This window comes from Branchiostoma lanceolatum, chromosome 10 (genome assembly GCF_035083965.1).
Source record: "Branchiostoma lanceolatum isolate klBraLanc5 chromosome 10, klBraLanc5.hap2, whole genome shotgun sequence".
NCBI lineage: Eukaryota > Metazoa > Chordata > Leptocardii > Amphioxiformes > Branchiostomatidae > Branchiostoma > Branchiostoma lanceolatum.
This window is the reverse complement of record NC_089731.1, coordinates 4,236,279-4,256,685: the sequence shown is the minus strand read 5'-3', so window position 1 is coordinate 4,256,685 and position 20,407 is coordinate 4,236,279. Positions and strand designations below refer to the sequence as shown.

Sequence of the window (20,407 nt, the reverse complement as noted above, 5' to 3'; positions counted from 1 at the left end):
AATCTCGTGTCCTAGATTTTATGACCTAAAATTTAAAATTCAGATGTTAGAAAGTTACATGTATATATTATCACACATGCCTGTGTAACAGTAGGATGTGGATTTCTAAAGCTTGAATCTACATAGCATACAAGTTTTACCAGCAGTATGTAAAGTCAGAACAAATTGCAGACCTCCAAATAAGCTGTGCGCCTAATTGTAAATGACTGTGGCTGCACTGGCACAGCTAGATATTTGCTTCTAAAGGGTTTCATTTGTAACAATACTATTGTACACTCAAGCATACAGCATATTCTGACATTTTAGTGTCAGAAAAAGGAATAAAACTTTTGTTGCAATACTTTTTAAAAAGATATCAAAGTCAGGTTAGATAAGGTGCACCCATGCACCTATTCCCAAAAAACGAATTCCAAGCCCTGAATTGTCAATTATTTACATTGGTGTACAATCTAAATACATTGTACTACCTTTTGCAGTGGGGAGGGCTTTCCTGACAAAACACCTGCCACGTCAGAACACAACATCCCCAAATGCCACACGCCCCAGAAACCTACCAAGCCGAGAAGCAAGAAGAAGAAGCTTCACCCAAAGCAGCTGGTGTATTCTGACATTGCAGCAAAGAGTACTGATCATGAGAACTCTGGGAAGAGCAAGACAACAAAGAAGAAGAATCAACTGAAGACTGCCTGTATGTACATGTAATATCTTATGATAAACAACACATGAAACGGGATATGGTGAAACTAATAATGATGTCTGATTTATTGTCACAAGTAAAACCAAAGTGACTGCTCACATTCACAACTCAGTTTTTGAAAGTAACAATCTTTTCATTTATATAAATAAAATTATACATGGACAAAATTAGACAATATCAATGTTGGTGAAATTATCTCCATTTTGATGGACAGAAATTCCTTTTGAAAATTCAAGTACGTATACAGATATACAAATCCACAACTGCAAGGAAAGATCTTTTTGCTCAATTTGCAAAATTTTGTATATTATTCATAAAATCCTTGTCAATTTCCTTTTTAATTAAAGCCCTGTGCACTGATGTACACGTGTGGAGGGCAGGGATCTCCCTAAAGAATGGTACAGTGGCGCTCCTCCATCCTGTTCTAATCCCAGCTCCATCTTGTTGATTTTCAAAGTTAGGATATTTTTTCCAATTTTTACCCAGCAAAGCCTGCAATTTTGCTCAGAACTAGAAATTTCAGGTGTAAAGCTGAAGTTGCAGAAAATAACTTCCATTATGTCTGAAAAAGGCAAAAGGCAACATCCGCTCTCCTTTTGAGAGTTGTGCGCCTCCTCCAGACCTCCCCCCCTCGCAACACGTATCCTGTGCCCGTCACCCTCCCCCCATCCTGCTACATATTTCTGGGGAGATCCCTGGAGGGGGCGTGTCTTTTATATTGTTTTTCTCCCATGAGTAATTTTCTTACAATTTCATTTGCCATGAAGTGTGCTTAAATGTACATACGAGTCAAAATTCATTATCGTACAGATTTCAATAATCATCATTAAATTTTTTTCTTCCTTTGCAGCATGTTCAGAAAAGGGAATCTATGACTGAAATGATAAACTTAAGATAATTTAGATACATATAACAATATTTTCTGATCCTCACTTTCAGTACAGTTGTGCATCATTCTATAGGTTTATATATGTATAAGAAACAGTCATAATTGAAATATTAGTATATGATCAGGTCTCAAAATACCACCTGCGTATACAGGTTAATAAGTGCGGTACAGGTACATTGTATTTATGATGTCAACCTCCACTGGTCCATACTGAGTAATACAATGTAATTGTAGGCTTAGAATCAATGTTTGTTTTACTGATGGTAACCAAATACTGAGATGAAAAAAAAAGAAGAATTGAAATGTTTCCAGTATGAGTGGGGCAAGTAAAATTCATCTGGTTTAAGTAATATTCAAACTTACTTGCACCAGTTAGGTGTATACTGCAGGCAAAAGTATTTGAAGCCCTCGGGATAGTTCTTAATTTACAAGTCCAGCATTTCAAATGCTTCTACGACTAATTCACAATAACAGATCAAAATTACACTCATAATTGTAATCCTTGACATAATAATTGTCACAGTGATAGAGTTGTTTTTGATATTCATGTTCAGAAAGGTACATCTATAGCGAAGCATTATATGAAACAGCAATTATTGATGAAAACAATGAATAAGATGTTTATGCTTTTTTTCTACATTTCCAGCATATCCAGACAAGACGAGCATCTATGAATTTACAGATGAGACTAAGCCATCATCCCCTACCATCCCCTCTACCCCGAAACCGAAGAAACAGGCCAAGAAGAAAAGAATGTCAAAGTTAGTCTATCATTCCTTGTTATTTTTGTCTCTATCCAACAGTATCTTCAAGCTAACACATTTTTAGGCAACAGGTACTCACTTGACAAGCAACTGGATCTTAAAGATCTGGAAATGGTCATTTCTGACAGCATCCGCTGTCTTTCGTCAGTAACTGACTTAACCTGAAGGCAAGCTGAGTTACAATTCTAACACTGGGGTTTCTTCCATCATCGTTTTTTTTCTTCATTTTTCTTTTACATAATTTGGTCAAATTCAATCTATGATGTTTACTCATCTATTCAGTATCTACTATAGCAACCTATGAATTATAATTTTGAAAAGTTTGAAATGTTCCAACACATTAACCCTTACTGAATTTTTGTCAGTGTCATGGTGTCAAATTAGATGTTACTGATAGAACCTACACACTTCACAAATGTCTGTCTACTTTACCAGGAGGAACCGTTTCCTGACCCGTGAGATTGAGGAACAGGGGACCTGGGTGCAGTGCACGGCAGACAAGTGTGACAAGTGGCGCTACCTGGCCGATGTGACAGATCCTGCCACTGTGCCTGACAAGTGGACATGTTCTATGAACACAGGTCAGCCCCTTAAGCTAACCTCAGTCCAGAGTTTCAAACTTGAGACTACGCAATGTCTATATACCAGTCCTTTGTATTTTTTGCTGGGTGTCTTATGGCTACTCGATAGAAAACATATAATAATTACAAACTTTAAGTCAAGCTGAAGAATTAGTACCAACTTAAAGGCTGACGTAACATTTTTAGGCCCAAAGATAAATTTGTGCCTTCCTGTTTCCCAAAATGAATGTGACATGTCCGTTAATATTTAGTGTTCTTACAAATTAAAGTCACTTTGGTTACTTAATAATAGCACTACATAAGCCATTAGTCGGATTAACCTTAGTATCATTATAAAAGTGTACCATTATCAGGACAGCACAAAGTCTTTTACTGAGGCACTTTCTATTTTACTACTGGATGATACTGCAAAGTTAATCTGTGAGCTGATGAGTTTAGATCTTAGCACAAGTAAGCACCCTGTCCAGTGTAACATTGACAAGCCTTGCTGCTTAGTTCAGCTCAGATTCTCACAATTTACCATGAAGCTACCTTGTTCATACCTTCAGTAATTCAGAGCTAATTTTTTACCACCAGACTTCCACTTAAACTAGGTTCATGGGCTGCAGAATCAATGTAACATGTAGGCTGATAAAGGTTTGTCACCATCAACTAATATTTGATCAGTAGGTATATAAGTACATGTATGTCTGATATCAAATATCTGTGATATAAGTCCCTACTGATAATTTATCATTTTTTCCTTCATCACTAATATTTGAAGATCACTAGGTACTAAGTATGTCTGATATCAAATGTCTGTGTATCATTTTTTTCCTCATCACGTAAGCCTGATGACTTTTCTCACAGTGGTCTTCTGCTTCATACTTACTGCCTTTTTGCAGTTGTCCACGAGTTTTATGATAGAGCCATAACAAAATGTCTGCATTTTTGTGTCCTTAGATGAAGAGCACAACAGTTGTGAAAAGCTAGAAGCTGACTGGAGTAAGCTGGAGTTTGTGGACACATGTTATGTGGAGGGGTCTTTGGTTTGGGCCAAGATGCCTGGATACCCATGGTATCTACAAGTACTTCAAACTATTCTGAACTTAAATTCAAGTTTTAGATTTTATAGTTTGTATCAATTTAGAAGATTTCAATTATTATGCCTATAGAGTCCTGTTGGAATGTTTTCCAAACGCTGTAAGTTATTTGATTCAGGATCAACTTGGTAAGCTGGTATGTTTTGATAGAGTCTTTAGTGTAACTGTTACAGTTATTCTTTAGAAGTGAATTATTGATTTTTGGTACATTTTATGTAGATATTATTTAGTATTTTGAACTCAGGGAAACATTGTTACCTAGGGAATATATGTTATTAAAGTACAGTACAAATCGCTAAGAATTACATGTCCTGTTGCCCAACAGGTGGCCAGGGATGGTGGAAGAGGACCCAGATGACCAAGAATACTACGAGACAGATAGCAAGCAGAGACCTGTAAGCAACCTTTGGCATACTGACTTAATTTCAAGTCCAAAGATTGAAATGAAGTCAGTGAGCTATACGTTTTTGTACAGTTCAAATGTCACCTGCAAATGATGGTACATGTACTACTGGATGTACCTCAGTCTGTAGAATTGAGGCAGTTTAGAACAGGTGTCCGGTATGCATATGGCTGGATCTAGTAGTTATCATCTTGCTCTTGATGATTAATGCAGGTCACTGCGTAAGGCTGAAGCTGTGGTCCTGGGTCTTCATCATGGGTCACTGCATGAGGCTGAAGCTATGACCCTGGCTCTTCATTGTGGGTCACTGCATGAGGCTGAAGCTATGACCCTGGCTCTTCATCGTGGGTCACTGCATGAGGCTGAAGCTATGACCCTGGCTCTTCATCATGGGTCACTGGATGAGGCTGAAGCTATGACCCTGGGTCTTCATCGTGGGTCACTGCATGAGGCTGAAGCTATGACCCTGGCTCTTCATCGTGGGTCACTGCATATGGCTGAAGCTGTGGTTCTGGATCTTCATCGTGGGTCACTGCGTGAGGATGAAGCTGGTCTTCATCGTGGGTCACTGCATGAGGCTGAAGCTGTGGTCCTGGGTCTTTATCGTGGGTCACTGCATGAGGCTGTAGCTGTGGTCCTGGATCTTCATCATAGGCCACTGCATATGGCTGTAGCTGTGGTCCTGGATCTTCATCATAGGCCACTGCATATGGCTGAAGCTGTGGTCCTGGGTCTTCATTTTGGGTCACTGCATATGGCTGAAGCTGTGGTCCTGGGTCTTCATCATAGGCCACTGCATATGGCTGAAGCTGTGGTCCTGGGTCTTCATCGTGGGTCACTGCATGAGGCTGAAGCTGTGGTCCTGGGTCTTTATCATGGGTCACTGCATGAGGCTGAAGCTGTGGTCCTGGGTCTTTATCATGGGTCACTGCATGAGGCTGAAGCTGTGGTCCTGGGTCTTCATCATAGGCCACTGCATATGGCTGTAGCTGTGGTCCTGGGTCTTCATCATAGGCCACTGCATATGGCTGAAGCTGTGGTCCTCGGTCTTCATCGTGGGTCACTGCATGAGGCTGTAGCTGTGGTCCTGGGTCTTCATCATAGGCCACTGCATATGGCTGAAGCTGTGCACGTGGTCCTGGGTCTTCATCGTGGGTCACTGCATGAGGCTGAAGCTGTGGTCCTGGGTCTTCATCGTGGGTCACTGCATGAGGCTGAAGCTGTGGTCCTGGGTCTTCATCATAGGCCACTGCATATGGCTGTAGCTGTGGCCCTGAGTCTTCATCGTGGGTCACTGCATGAGGTTGAAGCTGTGGTCCTGGGTCTTCATCATAGGCCACTGCGTATGGCTGTAGCTGTGGTCCTGGGTCTTCATCATAGGCCACTGCATATGGCTGAAGCTGTGGTCCTGGGTCTTCATCGTGGGTCACTGCATGAGGCTGAAGCTGTGGTCCTGGGTCTTCATCGTTGGTCCCTGCATATGGCTCAATGGTATTCTTGCAGTCTGGGGATTGGTTATTATCATCATCAATAAGGGTGGTTGCATATGGTGGAAGCTTGCCATTTTTCCCTTTCCCTGTCACATCAACATAGGCCACTGCATATGGCTGGATGGTATCTGGGGTCTGGTCAGAAGCAGCGGTGGCCTCTCTGGCGGGGGCCGTGTTTTCTGGAGATGTAGGGTAGACCACTGCATACGGCTCCATTTGCTGGCTTTCTGCGGGGGACGTGGTTTCATTTTCAGTTCCAGTAGGTTGGCCATCATGGTCTAGATATGTGCCACAACTGTTTTTGTAGATGTAGAGGGCACCTACTGTTGCCCACACAAGGAGGAGGGGCACAACAACAGCACTGATCATGGCCAATATATAGGTGCTGTTATTCTTGTGGCTGATCGGGTCTCCCCCAAGTAGAATGATGACATGGTCAATCTCTGTTGTATGCTGAGAGTGAGAGGCCGGCATGTCATTTGTGGATGACAACTCTGCGTATTCCTCAGTGGGAATGGTCCTGTCATACTGACTGTTGTCTTGTGGCCTGGTCGTGTAATGATAAGGCTGGCAGCTGACATCCTTCACGAGATGTCCATACAGGTCGGCAGGTGATGCACACTTAAGTGTCTCGCGATCAGAAATCTGGTTCATCTGCGGTAGGTTGCATGTTAGATGCGTGTCACATCGCAGCTTGTTATCCTCTATTGAAACCTGTAAATGCTGGTTTTGCTGCAAGCGCAAGATATCGCTATCCATGATAGTGGTTATGTGATTTGCTGTCAGGATTGCATTCGCCAATGCCTTAGGCTCAAGAAGCGCTTCAAGGGGCAAAGAAGTCAGTTCATTGCTGAACAGGGACAGTCTGGTAAGCAAAGGCAGGCCACGAAATGCATGCTTCGGTACGACAGAAATCATGTTTTTGTCAAGGCACAAGAATCTCAGTCTCTGAAGCCCAAGGAAAGCATCTGTTCCTGAGGGAAAACAAAAACAGTTTATGAAGGTACAACCAAAAACCTCCTTCGTACAACCAGCCATAAACAATGAATCTGACTCTACTCTGAGAAACAAAGTCCAAAGGAAAGGCAGATCATGAAGGTACAACCAGCCATTAACAATTAAACTGAGTACTCTGATGAAGAAATTCCATAGCAACTTCTTGTCTCACTTTCTGTGCCAGGCTATGGGTTGGTACATGTATATCTTGAAGCATAAAATTTCTATTCCAGGAGGTACAATTATGCTATGATGTAGTCTAAACAAGGCCAACAGTAATCCTCTCCATGCTTTACTACCGGTAACCTGATGTGTCCCCGGAAATTATTGGGTATCTGTACTAATAGAAAGAATACAGGATATAGGAGATTCTTTTTACACAACCAGGTAATCTCACCTGCTGACGTTTCGGTGTCTGTCAGACACCTTCTTCAGAGCTTCTGACTGGAGTACTGCTTCTCACCGCTATAAGTAGCCGTGAAACGTCAGCAGGTGAGATTACCTGGTTGTGTAAAAAGAATCAACCAATATCCTATATTCTACCAACCTGATGAAATTATTTTCGGAAGAAAGAATACAGCTTTACAAATTCAATATTCATTGGTGATAAGTGTCGAAATTGATATCAACTTACCTATACTGGAGATTCGATTGTCGACAAGGTAGAGCGCTTTGACCAGTGGTAAGCCTTGGAAAGCCCCTGGCTGTATCGTGGAAACGTTTGACCTGTAAATATTCAGGGAAGAAAGCCGTGAAAGTCCAAAGCTTGCGAAAGACTGTTCGTGGAGTGTAGAAGAGCGGAGATGCTTGATGTAGAGTGCTAGAAGTTCTTTGTTGAAGCCAGTTGGTATGGAGGCAAGGCACACAGGAAGATTGTATATGGTTCCTCCATGTCCAACCCAGCTGCAGGGTGACTCTGTACCACTTTCATTTGGACATCTACATGATAAGAAATTTGAACAAACATGACAGCGGTCTGGGCACTGTTGAGCTGCTACAGGGACCAACAGTAGATGTTTTGACATCAGCAGTAGAAAGACCACTGCTCTGCTTTGCAACATTTTGACAGTTGAATGTGCTTCACCTGCATACAGTCGCCTGCTGAATATGAAATGTGTATTTTCCAATGAATGAGTCTGATGCAATTGCCTGTTTGTATGTTTCATCATGTCATTACAAAATTTGCACAGTTTCCTGATTGCCTAGATACATGTTTCTATATGTTTCCTTTTTAATGAATACTGGTAATTAAGTGACGTGGGGTTGCTGATCAGAAGTGCCACATATTGTCAGGAAATAAGTCTAGGGAGAGGTTGATTTTATTCTGCCTTGGGCAGTTCAGGATATTTGTGGCCAGTTTAATCTCAGAGCACTGGCTTGACCCCCTCAGGCAGATATAGCTAGAAAAAACTGTTGTTTTGTGGTAGTTGTTTTTCTGCATCAGGCAATATAAAAAACCTGTTCTCCTGCTGGAAGTTAGCTTGTTTTCTGCGCATTTGAAATTTGAATCTTGCAGTTGACTTCTGTTGAAACTGCTTTGTATAGTGAGAAATGACTCATTGAGCACTTATTCTCTGCATGCCCTCTGGTTAAAAATTAAAACTGACTTTTTGAACAGATATATTTGGAAAGGTTGCATCATGAAAGTCATTTTGATGATATCAAATTTTAAGTCTTAAAATTAAAAGTATCATTAATTCACATGTAGAAAGGGACTCAAGTCCAAACCTTTATATGATTGTATATTAAGAGATCTTCAATTTGTTCAAAATCCTTACAAATTTGTCTCCTAACAACCCAGACTTGACAATGTCGCCAGCTGCTCATGGGCAGGTGCAGTGTCCATCAGGTCTTCTCCATACAGCACTGTGGGTTTGCTTGTTGGACATTTGGGCTGTCCATGAGCTGGGTTGTACAGTACATGAGATGTGCTGTCCTCACTCTCAGGCTGTCCATGAGCTGGGTTGTATTGGACATGAGATGTTCTGTCCTTACTCTCGTGCTGTCAATGAGCTGGGTTGTACAGTACATGAGATGTGCTGTCCTCACTCTCAGGCTGTCCATGAGCTGGGTTGTACAGGACATGAGATGTGCTGTCCTTACTCTCAGGCTGTCCATGAGCTGGGTTGTACAGGACATGAGATGTGCTGTCCTCACTCTCAGGCTGTCCATGAGCTGGGTTGTACAGGACATGAGATGTGCTGTCCTCACTCTTGTGCTGTCCATGAGCTGGGTTGTACAGGACATGAGGTGTGCTGTCCTCACTCTCAGGCTGTTGGTGAGCTGGGTTGTACAGGACATGAGATGTGCTGTCCTTACTCTCAGGCTGTCCATGAGCTTGGTTGTACAGGACATGAGATGTGCCGTGCTCTTCCAAACCATTGGGCTGTGAGCCACTCTTGTACAGCATCCCATGTTTGCTTGGAATCTCATTTTCGTCTTCCATTCCGTAAGGACCCTTGCCATCTCTCGTTGACAGATTGCCTTTTTCTGCTTCCTCATTCTCAATTGTTGGGTGTTGGTCGACATCGCCTGTAAGTGATTGTGTGTGTGATTGAGTGAGTGGTTGTTTGATGGCAGGTTCCTGTTGGTCATCATGGCTGAAGGTCACTGGATGAGGCTGAAGCTGTGGGCTCTGGTTTGTTGTCCCGACACTTGGTTGGTTGCCGTCTTTGGCTTCTTCGTCCTCACATTTTGGCTGTATGGGGGCATTCTTTGGCAGTGACTGGTCAGAGTCTTTAGTGTGGATGACTGGTTGGTTGATGTCTGGAGCCGGTTGGTCAGTGCTGTTTTCCAGTTGCGCAAGATCTACCTTGGCGTGGATTTCTGCAGCTTGTGGGAGGTCAGGGTAGCCTGTTGCGTACGGCTCTATTTTGTAGCTTGTGTTCTGCCTAGAATCGTCACTGCAGGAGGTCACTGCATGAGGCTGAAGCTGTGGTCTCGAGCCTTCGCTCACTGCATATGGCTGGATGTCTTCTGATGTCTGGTCACATGTAGGGATGGGCTGTCTCCCTGTGGTTGAGTTGGCTTCTTGTAGTTCAGCCATGTCAGCATAGATCACTGCATATGGCTCAACTTTGGGGTTTTCTGCTGATTCTTCGTCATCTGATCCAATTGGTATGCCATGACGGTCTAAACCTGTACCATGACAACTTTTGTAGATGAAGAAGGCAGCTGCTAGTGCCAACAACAAAAGCATCGGCGCAACAACAGCAATGCTCAAAATTTGCATGCTACTGCCATCTGCTTTGATGATCTGGACTCCCCCAAGCATGATGATATAGTTCATCTTAGTGACAGTGGTATGATGAGAGACTGACATCATTTCATTTGTGTAGTCCTCAGTGAAACTGGTCTCGTTGGACAAACGTGTGGTGGCAGTTTGAAGATCTACTACTTGAGTCTTTGCAGTAGCAGTAGATACTTCGTTGAATCCATTTGCAGTAGCAGTTGGCTTGGATGATTTGTTGTTTGTTTGTCGTGGGCTGTCCATACTGGTCTGGCAGGCAACCGGGTTGCTGGTCATACTGCTGAGGAGAGTTCCATAGAGATCCTCAGGAGAAGCACACTTCAGGAAGAATCGATCGTGAATCTGGTCTAGGGTCGGTAGGTTGCAGATGAACCACATAAGATTCCGGTCGCATTTCATCTTGTTTTCTTGCATCACAAGTTTCAAACCCTTGTGTTGTTTGAGAAGCAGAACATTGCTGTAGACGGTAGTGATGGCATTTTGTGTCAGATTGGCCAGTATCAATGCTTTAGGCTGCAGAAGTGCGTCGATGGGCAGAGAAGTCAGGTGGTTCTGGGACAATTGCAGTGTGGTGAGGAAAGGGAGGCCACAGAAGGCGTGCTTCGATATGGCTGAAATCATGTTCCTGGTTAGGAACAACTGTTTTAATCTGTCAAGCCCAAGAAAAGCATCAGGTCCTGGGAGTAAACAAAAAAGAAGTTCAACTAGACTTGCCAACAGTCATTTCCTCACTTGTTATGCACCCTGATTTGCGTAAACCATGACAAAACGATGTTCAACTTCACCTCATCATTTACCACACCTATGTACATGTACCATCATTTCTCGATTAAAGTAAAGTACATGCACTTTTTAAACTTTTAAAAATCCAAAAGATGGTCTGCTGTCCCTGGTGCTGAAACTGGTGCTATTATTGCTCCATTAACGGAACCCAAAAAATGGGTTCCTTTTCAACAAACTGCATAACTGTTATATTAGCACTCTAAAGTAGCCGTTTGGTACCCAATATCCACTAGGCAGCAGGGAGAAGGTTAATGTAAACAATACATTTTGCGGCAGCAATTATCTCACAGAAGACAGTGGGAAAATCACATATGCCCTTATCCACGCAATAGAGCAAGGTCAGTTCTTGGAAGGATGCAAAACTATGCATATTTTTTTCACGTACAACATCTCTTCTATGAACAAATTGTACATCCGCTACAGCCCCGAATTTGAATTTTTTTTTACTTTGTAAACACTATCATATAGCAGGTTATTCACAAGCTTGCTGAGACACAATAGAAAACCAGAGCATTATCATGAATATAGTCAAGGACATTATGTAGAAGTCTTTGATTTAAGCAAAATTACCCAAGCAAAAGAGAAGAAATACCATAACTTTTAATTCATCCAGTTCGAAATATTCAAAGAAGGGGTGCATTCTTATTCTTAGTTGATTTGCTAGTATTATTATTTTTTTTACATTTTAGCCCTGCATATTTTTCTGTGGCTTGGCTTGAGTTGAGACTGTGTACTAAAAAATTAGTCTTTTTTTTTTCACTCTAATTTATATGTCAGCCTGCCTGATATGTCTGTGGTTTGGCGTGAATTTAGATTCACTGTGTACTGATGATCTAGTAGAGTTTTTTTCATTCTAAATTTCAGCCTGCCTGATTTGTCTGCAGTTTGGCGTGAATTAAGGTTCGCTGTGTACCTATAAATTAGTAATCTAAAACTTTTTTTTTTCATTCTACATTTCACCCTGCAGATTTGACTGGGCCTTGGCCTTGGCCTGAATCGACGATCACTGTTGTACCATTGAATTACTGGAGGGTTTTTTTTTTGTCCATTCTACATATCAGCCCTTCAGATTTGTCTGTGGCTTGGCTTGAGTGTCATTGTGTACTAATAAATTAGTCAAGTTTTTTGTTTGTTTTACATTTCAGCTTGCAGATTCGTCTGTGGCTTGGCCTGAATCAAGGCTCGGTATTATTTAAATTTAAAAAAATTCTTATAGTAAGCATTATGGAAACTTATTATATATGCATAATGTTCATAATGCAAATTAGGTCCTACTTTGCACCTTGATGACTATTATCAATTTATGTTCTACTCTCCAAAGTTATTTATTATGTGATGAGTATGATCGTATATTAAAGTCCTGTCGTGTAACGGTGGAATTATAAAGTTTCCTCATTCATCATGCAAATTAAGTCCTAATTAACATAATGAGCATCTAATGATAATTTATTTCACTTAGTCTATCTGCATGCCAAATTACCAGTTATCCCTTCTAGAGCTATCTTCAAAAGTCTCCCCAAAACATGGCTGCAGTTCTAGAAAAAAGGTACAATTGAGGACCAAACCAACATGTACTATGCCACTTCTTCCCAAGCCCAAAAGCTATCTCATAGTATCTGACACCTAAAAATCATGACCATAGTATGTTGAGAACATAAAAAACAGAAACAGTATAGAAAAGGTTTGTGTAATTAGGTCAGAAAAAAAGATTAACCAAGCAAACCTTGAAATTAATGTTGGCTATTCCTTAGAGACATGTGAAAAACATTAATTTTGTCAGACTCAGTTGTAAGAGTGTTGTCTTCCTAATAAGTATCAGACAAAATCCTTTTACCACTATTGGCAATAATGCTCGAGGACAGAAAACTGCATTAACTTTTGTAGAACCCTTTTCAACTTACCCAAACTGGAGAGTCTGTTGTCATCAAGGTAGAGCCTCTCTAACAGTGGTAGGCCAATGAAAGCCCCAGGCTGGATTGTGGAAATGTTAGACATTTGGATCTTTAGATGTTGAAGGCTTGAGATGTTTGGGAAAGACCGCTCTACGAGCGTAGAGGAGCGGAGATGCTCGATGTAAATTACTCGAGTTTCTTTGTAGAAGCCAGTGGGTATGGCGTCAAGACATATCTCGAAGCTGTGCACAGTCCCTCCATGTCCAATCCAGCTGCAGGGATTCTCCTTCCCATGGTCATCTGGACAGTGACAGACAAACACCACACCATGCACAAGTCTAGGATTGTTGGGATGACAGCTGTTGGGGCACTGTGAAGCAGCTTTGTCCACAAGAGACACCAGAAGCAAGAAGAGCATTGCCTGGCTTGGCAGCATCTTGACGACTGATCTGTATACCATACGGTGAATCTCTTTCAACAGAGCTACCTGAATAATCATCGTTGTGCACGTGTGTTTCCCTATGGATGAGAGGACAGGGCATCCTGATGACATAGATGACATGTCTTGTGTGCCTGTGGCAAGACAGGTTATTGTTCCCACTTCTCGCCCACATGGTGGTTCTCGATTGAATCTCAAAATTGAATCTTGAAATCCCTGACTTACTTGAAGGGACTGCGGAAGTAATCAAAGGTCAGGTTGTCTCTCAGAGCACCACCATTCTAGTACCACCACCTAGTGTTGAACAAGGTTTTAAAGATTCAACGTAAAAAAATCTACTGGCCCGAACCAACTTTTCACCAGCCCAACATTTTTAAATGACCACTATTTCTATGTTCTTTTACTTGCAGCAAGGAAATCCTTATGTTTTTTCATGAAAAAAAAAAAAATTGTACCCACCTTTTGAAAAATCACACTGGCCTGGTCACTTGCCCCGGGCAATCGGGCCAATGGACTGGTCCAACCCTGCCACTATTCCGATCTGTTGTACTTTTGATAGCCAAATTTGAATTTGGGACATTGTAGCCTTAGGCCACACCAATGTATTTTCTTGGTATTTCCATATGACATGGTACAAAAAACTTCCGCATATCACTTTAGCTTCTCCCTACATGGATCCCCCTTATTTAAAACAAAAGGGGGGATCTATCAAAGAAGTATTTTGCCTTTTAATGTTGTTAGCATTCTGCTTCGAAATCTACCTGTCAGTGAGTATATGTGTGATGACTCTTTCTAGACTGACTTTATTTTGAAGCTAGAAGAAATTTTTTAGGCTACATGTGTGCAATGATACATTGAATATTGAAAGAAAGAGGGGTGCATACGTGATTCAGTCCAGCCAAGGAGACTGAAGGTCATTCAGCAGACAAATTTCTTGAAAGTCTGTTGAATTTTAAACGTTTCCAACCCTTCAATGACATATTCTATGGAACGTCCTGACATCTTCAAATACCAGTCTGGGACGACTGATGGAGATTGAAAAGTGTCATTAGTTCTCTCTGACCGACTTGCTGGCGTTTATCACTTGAAGGTGCTGCAGTAGTCATGCAGAGATCAGATTGTTCTTCAGAGGTCAAAGGAGGTTAAGCTTTTGGTCCCGTATTAGAGGAAATATTCTCTGAGCACGGTAAAGGATTCCCACCACCATTGTTTGAAAGATGAGCATATATCAGTGGAGATCTATAATTTTTTATTTTATATATGTGGCTTCAATCTGCTTAAATATAACACGACTGACAACTCTAGACAGGCAGTATGGTGCATAACACTGGTGCTGGGCGTTTATTAGAACATCAAACTCTTACGGAGCCATGATGGTGGACAAACATACGTCACAACCCCGCGGTGTGCCAAACTAACTAAAACACATTAAGTATGTGGCGCTGCTTCAAAATCATTGTCTACATGTATGTATAATGTGTGATTCCCCTTTCTAGACTGACGTAAATCTGGAGCTAGAATTAACTTGTGTAGGCTACATGTACTGTGTGCAGTGTATATGTCAATGATACATTGAATACTGAAAGGAAGACAGGTGGGTTCATGATTCAGTCCTCGACAGGAGGGTTGTTGAGCAGACAAATTTCCTGGAAGTCTGTTGAATTATAAATCTTTGCAAGAACCCAATAGTCATTCTACGAAACATCCTGACGTCTTCAGGGGATTAAAAATAGCAATCTGGGTCGACTGTCGGAGATTGAAAAGTTTCATTAGTTCTCTCCTCTGGTGGTCTCTCCTAGTCTCATTATTTCTCTCTACCCAATGGAGGAAGTGCCCCCCAGGCTTCAGAGTTTGTTCCAGAATGCAGTTTAATGGTCTTGCTAGCCTGTATTTTTCTGGCAAAACAAAGACAGTGTGAAATTGAATTTTCTTGTAAAAAAGTGCCCTCAACTTTCACACACAATATTGGTACATTTTAGCTTCCTCCAAGGTGCTGAAACAACAACACAATGCCTCCTGGCCTGGCAGCCAAAAGGCTTATCATATAAAAATTTTGCTGAGGTACTAGTCACATTCAAAACATTCAATCCAAAAATGATTAAGGACCTGGTGTAACAATTGCAGAGTTTCTACATTTATGTATATATTAATTTACACAGTTCAAAACATTGTGACCTACATTTGTATATGTGCTAATTGCCATGATGATTTTATGGAGATGAGTTTAATTCATTTGCAGATAGATATTTTTTTTAAATTGGATTGTGATAAAAAGAAGGAAAAGAAATGAAACTTATGCCTCTGTGAGTGCACACAGTTTTATAAGGGAGTGATTTTTAGACATTTGCTCTAAAACAGGCAAGAAGGCAAGAACCAAGGACACAGATTGATGTGGTAAGAGTAATCCCTTAAAGGGCACTTTGCGGGCACTGGTCAGTGTGGACGGAGTACAGACACACTTGTGAGACATCAGTTCGCTGAAAATGTTATCCGCTGAAAACTGTATCATCTTGTTTGTGACCTATAGTCACACCCCCAAATCTCAGACCACTGCTTTTATAGTTTTAACCGAGATCAGTTGTATGTACATGTCCTATATAATTTGTTTTTGGTCCGAAGTGCTAATTTGATACATTGCTACCAACAGGTACGCTACCATGTCGTCTTTTTCGGAAAGACGGTGTCCCGCGCCTGGATCCCGGATGGAAAAGTGCGCCCGTTTAGCCGACAGAATGACGTTGATCACCTGGGGTCGTTGGTCGTGGATGGCAAGAACTACCGGAAGCGTGTGCAGGGCGCGTGGACAATGGCACGACAGGCCGTTGTGTTGTCCATAAAGGTATCGAAATCACACATTTAAACTTTATTCATTGGTTTGGCTGTTCAGCACACACTGCCGGGGCTGCCCAACTAGCATGTTGCTATTACAAAGAACTAGCCCAGCTGACAAATCAAGACAACATTGGAATTTGACATGGACAGCATAACAAGCTATAACAACATTCTAAGTACATTACATGTACAAAGAAACTTGTATATGAATGATTTAAAATGCACATACGCTGTCAGATTGCTCAAAATCATAAACACAGAACAAATTGAATCTATTCTGTATCCAAGGCAAAAGCCAATCTCTAATTACTGGTTCATGATGCAATGTCCAATAAGCTGAATGTTTAGTTTCCCCAATGCTGTGATGATACATACATACAGACATGTCTTCTTGATCCTTGCTGCCCTAATAGCTTTTTTTATACAATTTTCACACCTTTAAGATAATGCAGTGCCTTGCATTGTCTGTTGAATGCTCCCCTTTTAACATTGTACCTGACTATGTCTTCTGTAGAAGAGACTGCAAACCTTTGGATTTGGCCAGCGGTTCCAAGGACACTGGGGAAGACCAGAAGTCAGCTGTGATGAAGATGAAGATGACAAAGGTTTGAAGTTTTCCGTCAATCTTTACTGTCTATAATATATCTTTCCATTTTCCCCCGAGTGTGGGGAAGGAAAAATTAACAGATTATGTACTATTCAGCACTGTTGACTGTTTCCCAGATCATTTTGTTATGAAAGCAGTGAAAAAGCAATTGCAAATCACAACATAGTCATTGCCTTGAATGCCAAAACTAAAAAGTTAAAAGTTAGATACCAAATGATGAAGTTAGATATGTCATAGCTGAAAGGAATCTTACCTAAGATGTCTCGTCTAACTTTTGTGGTGTATTCTATTGGCAACATTACATGGAACCTTAGTGGGAATCAAACAATGTTCCAACAGTGAACTCCGTAATATGGCTCTAATTTACAGTACTTTCCATTTGCTATAATTGATTTTTATCTCCATGAAAATGGTATGTCTGTGTATGTGTCTGTCTGTCTGTTTGTTTGTTTGTTTGTTTCTGTTTCCGGATATTGTAGTCAGCATAACTCAAGAACCTTTGGATGGAATACGATGACATTTAATATGTGGGTAGGTCTTGGGAAGACTAGGGTCAAGGTTGATTTTGGGCCCCCTGGTACTGAAGCAGAACTTTCATTTTTTGTTTATCTTTTCTTGCAGAACCCCTTGCAAAAATAGCAAGGAAAAGTTCCCCACTAGCACTGGTAGAAGCCCAGCCCACACCACCTGGTGACGTGTCAGACAGTGGGAGTGTGGAGGACCTGATGGAACAGGCAGAGAAGGTGTTGGGGAATGCAGAGTCTTTCCTCAGTTCAGTGCAGAAGAAAGAAGAAAGAGAGAGTGGTAGGTCTTAGCTTGTAATCTCCAAGCAGATCTAACAGTGGCAAAGACTGTATCCAACTGGTAAAAGGAGCTTTATACAGTGTAAATTACATCAGTCAGTTTCATGTAGTAGTAGTAGTAGTCCACTGTTTTATGTACATAAGAATATTATTTACTGAGTACTATATGAGATGTTTGTCAAGAAAACAACGTCTTGTACACTTTCTCACTTTTTCCTGCAGATGACAACAGTGATGAAGAGTTTGAATACTCCCCGGGCAAGGTCATGAAGATTTCCCATCAACCACCTGTCATTAAGGAAGAGAAGGAAATGCCTAAAGAACCAAAAACAGCCATCAAAAGAAAAGGGAAGAAATCAAACGATATTGAAGCTCCAAAAAAGAAAAAGAAGACTGCTTTGTCAGAAGAAGATGGCAAGAAAGGCAAAATCTTCTCAAAAGAAAAGGAAGGCTCCAAAGAAGCAGGAGGACCCAAGAAAGCTCCTGCTTTCAAGCCAAAGATGAAGAAATCTAAACCTGTGGCATCTCAGAAGAAGAACAATATCAGTGACAATGATAAAGAGGTTACAATGAACAGCGAAAATGAGACAAAACCCAAGACAAAGGGCAAGCAATCAGCATCTGGTCCCAAACCAAAGAAGCCCAGCTTCAAGCCACCAAAGCAAAAAAAGACAACACCAGCTATTCCTGTTTCCAAAGATAAAACAGACAACATGCCAACTAAGCCCCCTTCCCCAATCCCCTTTGACATTGAAGTCTTCACCATGGAAATGGATTCACAGGAAGAATGCTGTAGCAAGCAACCAAACACTGACAACAAGCATCCCTCTGAGACAACAAAGAAAGCTGAAGACAAGACAAACAAAGATCTCAAAGCTCATGGTAGTAAGAGTGATGACATGCCACCCAGTGTTCTTGAAGCGTCCAATGCAGATGATGTTGCTGATGACTTTCTCAGTGCCCCAACCAGTCCTTCAATGGACCTGCCAGATCCAGCCACAGCTGAGGGTGTCTGTCCTTCAAGTCCAGGGATGGATATACCAGATCCAGTTACTGATGACAGTGTCTGTCCAGCAAGTCCAGGAATGGACATGGCAGGTCCAACTGCTGATGACAGTGTCTGTCCATCAAGTCCAGGGATGGATCTGAAAGATCCAGCTACTGATGACAATGTCTGCCCTTCAAGTCCAGGGATGAACCTGCCAGAAGATGTTCCAGCTGTATTGGACAGCTGTGTTCCTTCCAGCCCTGCCATGGACTTTGAGGAAAACCTGGAAGACAGCAACGTACCAGGAAGCCCGCTGATGGATTTTGACTGCCATGATGCAAGCTGCCTTCCTGTCCTTGGTGCTGAAGGCCAATTCAGCGACAATTCCCAACTGTTTGACATGGAAGAATAAGGATCAATTACAGTACAGTGCCATATGTACTGACACCTGCTGTTCACCTAAAGTACCTAAATGTCAAAAACAATGAAAATCTATTAAACTCTGCTTGAGTTGTGACATGTACCTCCCAAACATTCCAACAACAAAAAAACACTGCAGTTCCATGGAAGAATAAGTTGTTTAATTGGATCTTTTAGAGTATCCATTATGCAAGCTGCCTTCCTGTCCATGGTGCTGAAGACCCATTCAGCGATGATTCACAACCGTTTGACATGGAGGAATAAGCTGTTTGATTTGATCAATTAGAGCACAATAGTAGACACCTTCTGGTCAGTCAGTTTATACTTCTAGAATCAATTTGAAAATGTTAAGTTGTTTCACATGTTGTCTGTTTAAGATTGACCACTGACATTATGAAGAGAACAACTTCAAGTTGCTTGTTAAATTATTTGAGAACCTACATTGTACATTGTGTATTTACTAGAACTTTGCAAGGCTGCCTATTTAGTTCTGTAACATAGTTGAATAATTGACTGCCCTGATGCAACCTGCCTTCCTGTCTGTTTATGCCTTCACATATTGTCTGTTTAAAGTTTAAGATTGCCCATTATCATTAGAAAGAACAACTTCTAGTTGCTTGTTAAACTTTTTGAGAACCTACATTGTACATTGTGTATTTACAAGCTATAAACTTTGCAAGGATGCATATAGCACATTTCGTTCTGTAAAATAGTCGAATAATTGACTGCCATGATGCAAGCTGCATTCCTGCCCATGGTGCTGAAGACTCATTCGGCGACAGCTCACGACCGTTTGAAATGGAATGATAAGATGTTTGATTAGATCAATTGGTGTACAGTGCCATGTGTAAAGACATTTACTGTTCAGCCAGTTTATCATATGCCTAGTTCTAAGATCAAATTGAATTTGTTGACTTGTTTCACATGTTGTCTGTTTAAGATTACCCAGTGCCATTAGAAAAGAACAACTTCTAGTTGCTGGTTTAGTTATTTGAGAAACTGTGTATAGTTACAAACTAAATATTAACTTTGCAAGACTGCATGGAAGATTGAGTTCTGTAAAATAGTTGATTGTTAACATTGCTCTGTTAGATTGCAAATAGTCAGACAATTTGTGGCAAAGTTGGTTCACATTTTCTAGAGCCTTGTTAAGCGTAAAAAGATGTTTCAATCAATGTGTTCCTTTTAAACATACTAGTATGTCTATGAATGTGTTGTCTTAGTAAGACAGTTTGAATCTGATATCTTATGCAAAGTTAATCTCTCATGACTAGTCCATTCTATTGTGTACTCTGCGATATTGTACTGTACAGTTGAATGATATTCATATTTCCTGAAAGCTCTTTGCGCAAAATTTCACAAAAGCGAAAGTAAAAAAAAGATAATTCCATAGCATTTTTACAGGTTTGTGCTGTGTATACGAAAACTTTGTGACAATTATGGTGTGTATGAAATTTTGTTCACAGTTAAGTTCCATGGTTATTTGAAAGT

At 41.1% G+C, this 20,407-nt stretch overlaps 1 protein-coding gene across 1 annotated transcript; it reads left to right on the top strand.

The window, feature by feature from the left end:
* Positions 1–76: 76 nt before the first annotated feature.
* LOC136443870 (zinc finger CW-type PWWP domain protein 1-like) lies at positions 77–19,725 on the top strand. Its single transcript, XM_066441241.1, has 10 exons — positions 77–84; positions 477–688; positions 2,233–2,347; positions 2,786–2,931; positions 3,874–3,988; positions 4,339–4,408; positions 15,914–16,105; positions 16,613–16,703; positions 17,327–17,509; positions 17,731–19,725. The coding sequence occupies exons 1-10, from the start codon at positions 77–79 to the stop codon at positions 18,906–18,908; spliced, it is 2,310 nt and encodes a 769-aa protein (XP_066297338.1). The 3' UTR covers positions 18,909–19,725.
* The last annotated feature ends 682 nt before the right edge of the window (positions 19,726–20,407 follow it).

What these genes read in the sequence shown, in the direction of transcription:
- LOC136443870 (XM_066441241.1), top strand. An exon ending in TGAAGATGAAGATGACAAAG is followed by an intron (nt 16,704 to 17,326) that starts GTTTGAAGTTTT and finishes CTTTTCTTGCAG; the next exon opens with AACCCCTTGCAAAAATAGCA. An exon ending in GAAAGAAGAAAGAGAGAGTG is followed by an intron (nt 17,510 to 17,730) that starts GTAGGTCTTAGC and finishes TTTTTCCTGCAG; the next exon opens with ATGACAACAGTGATGAAGAG.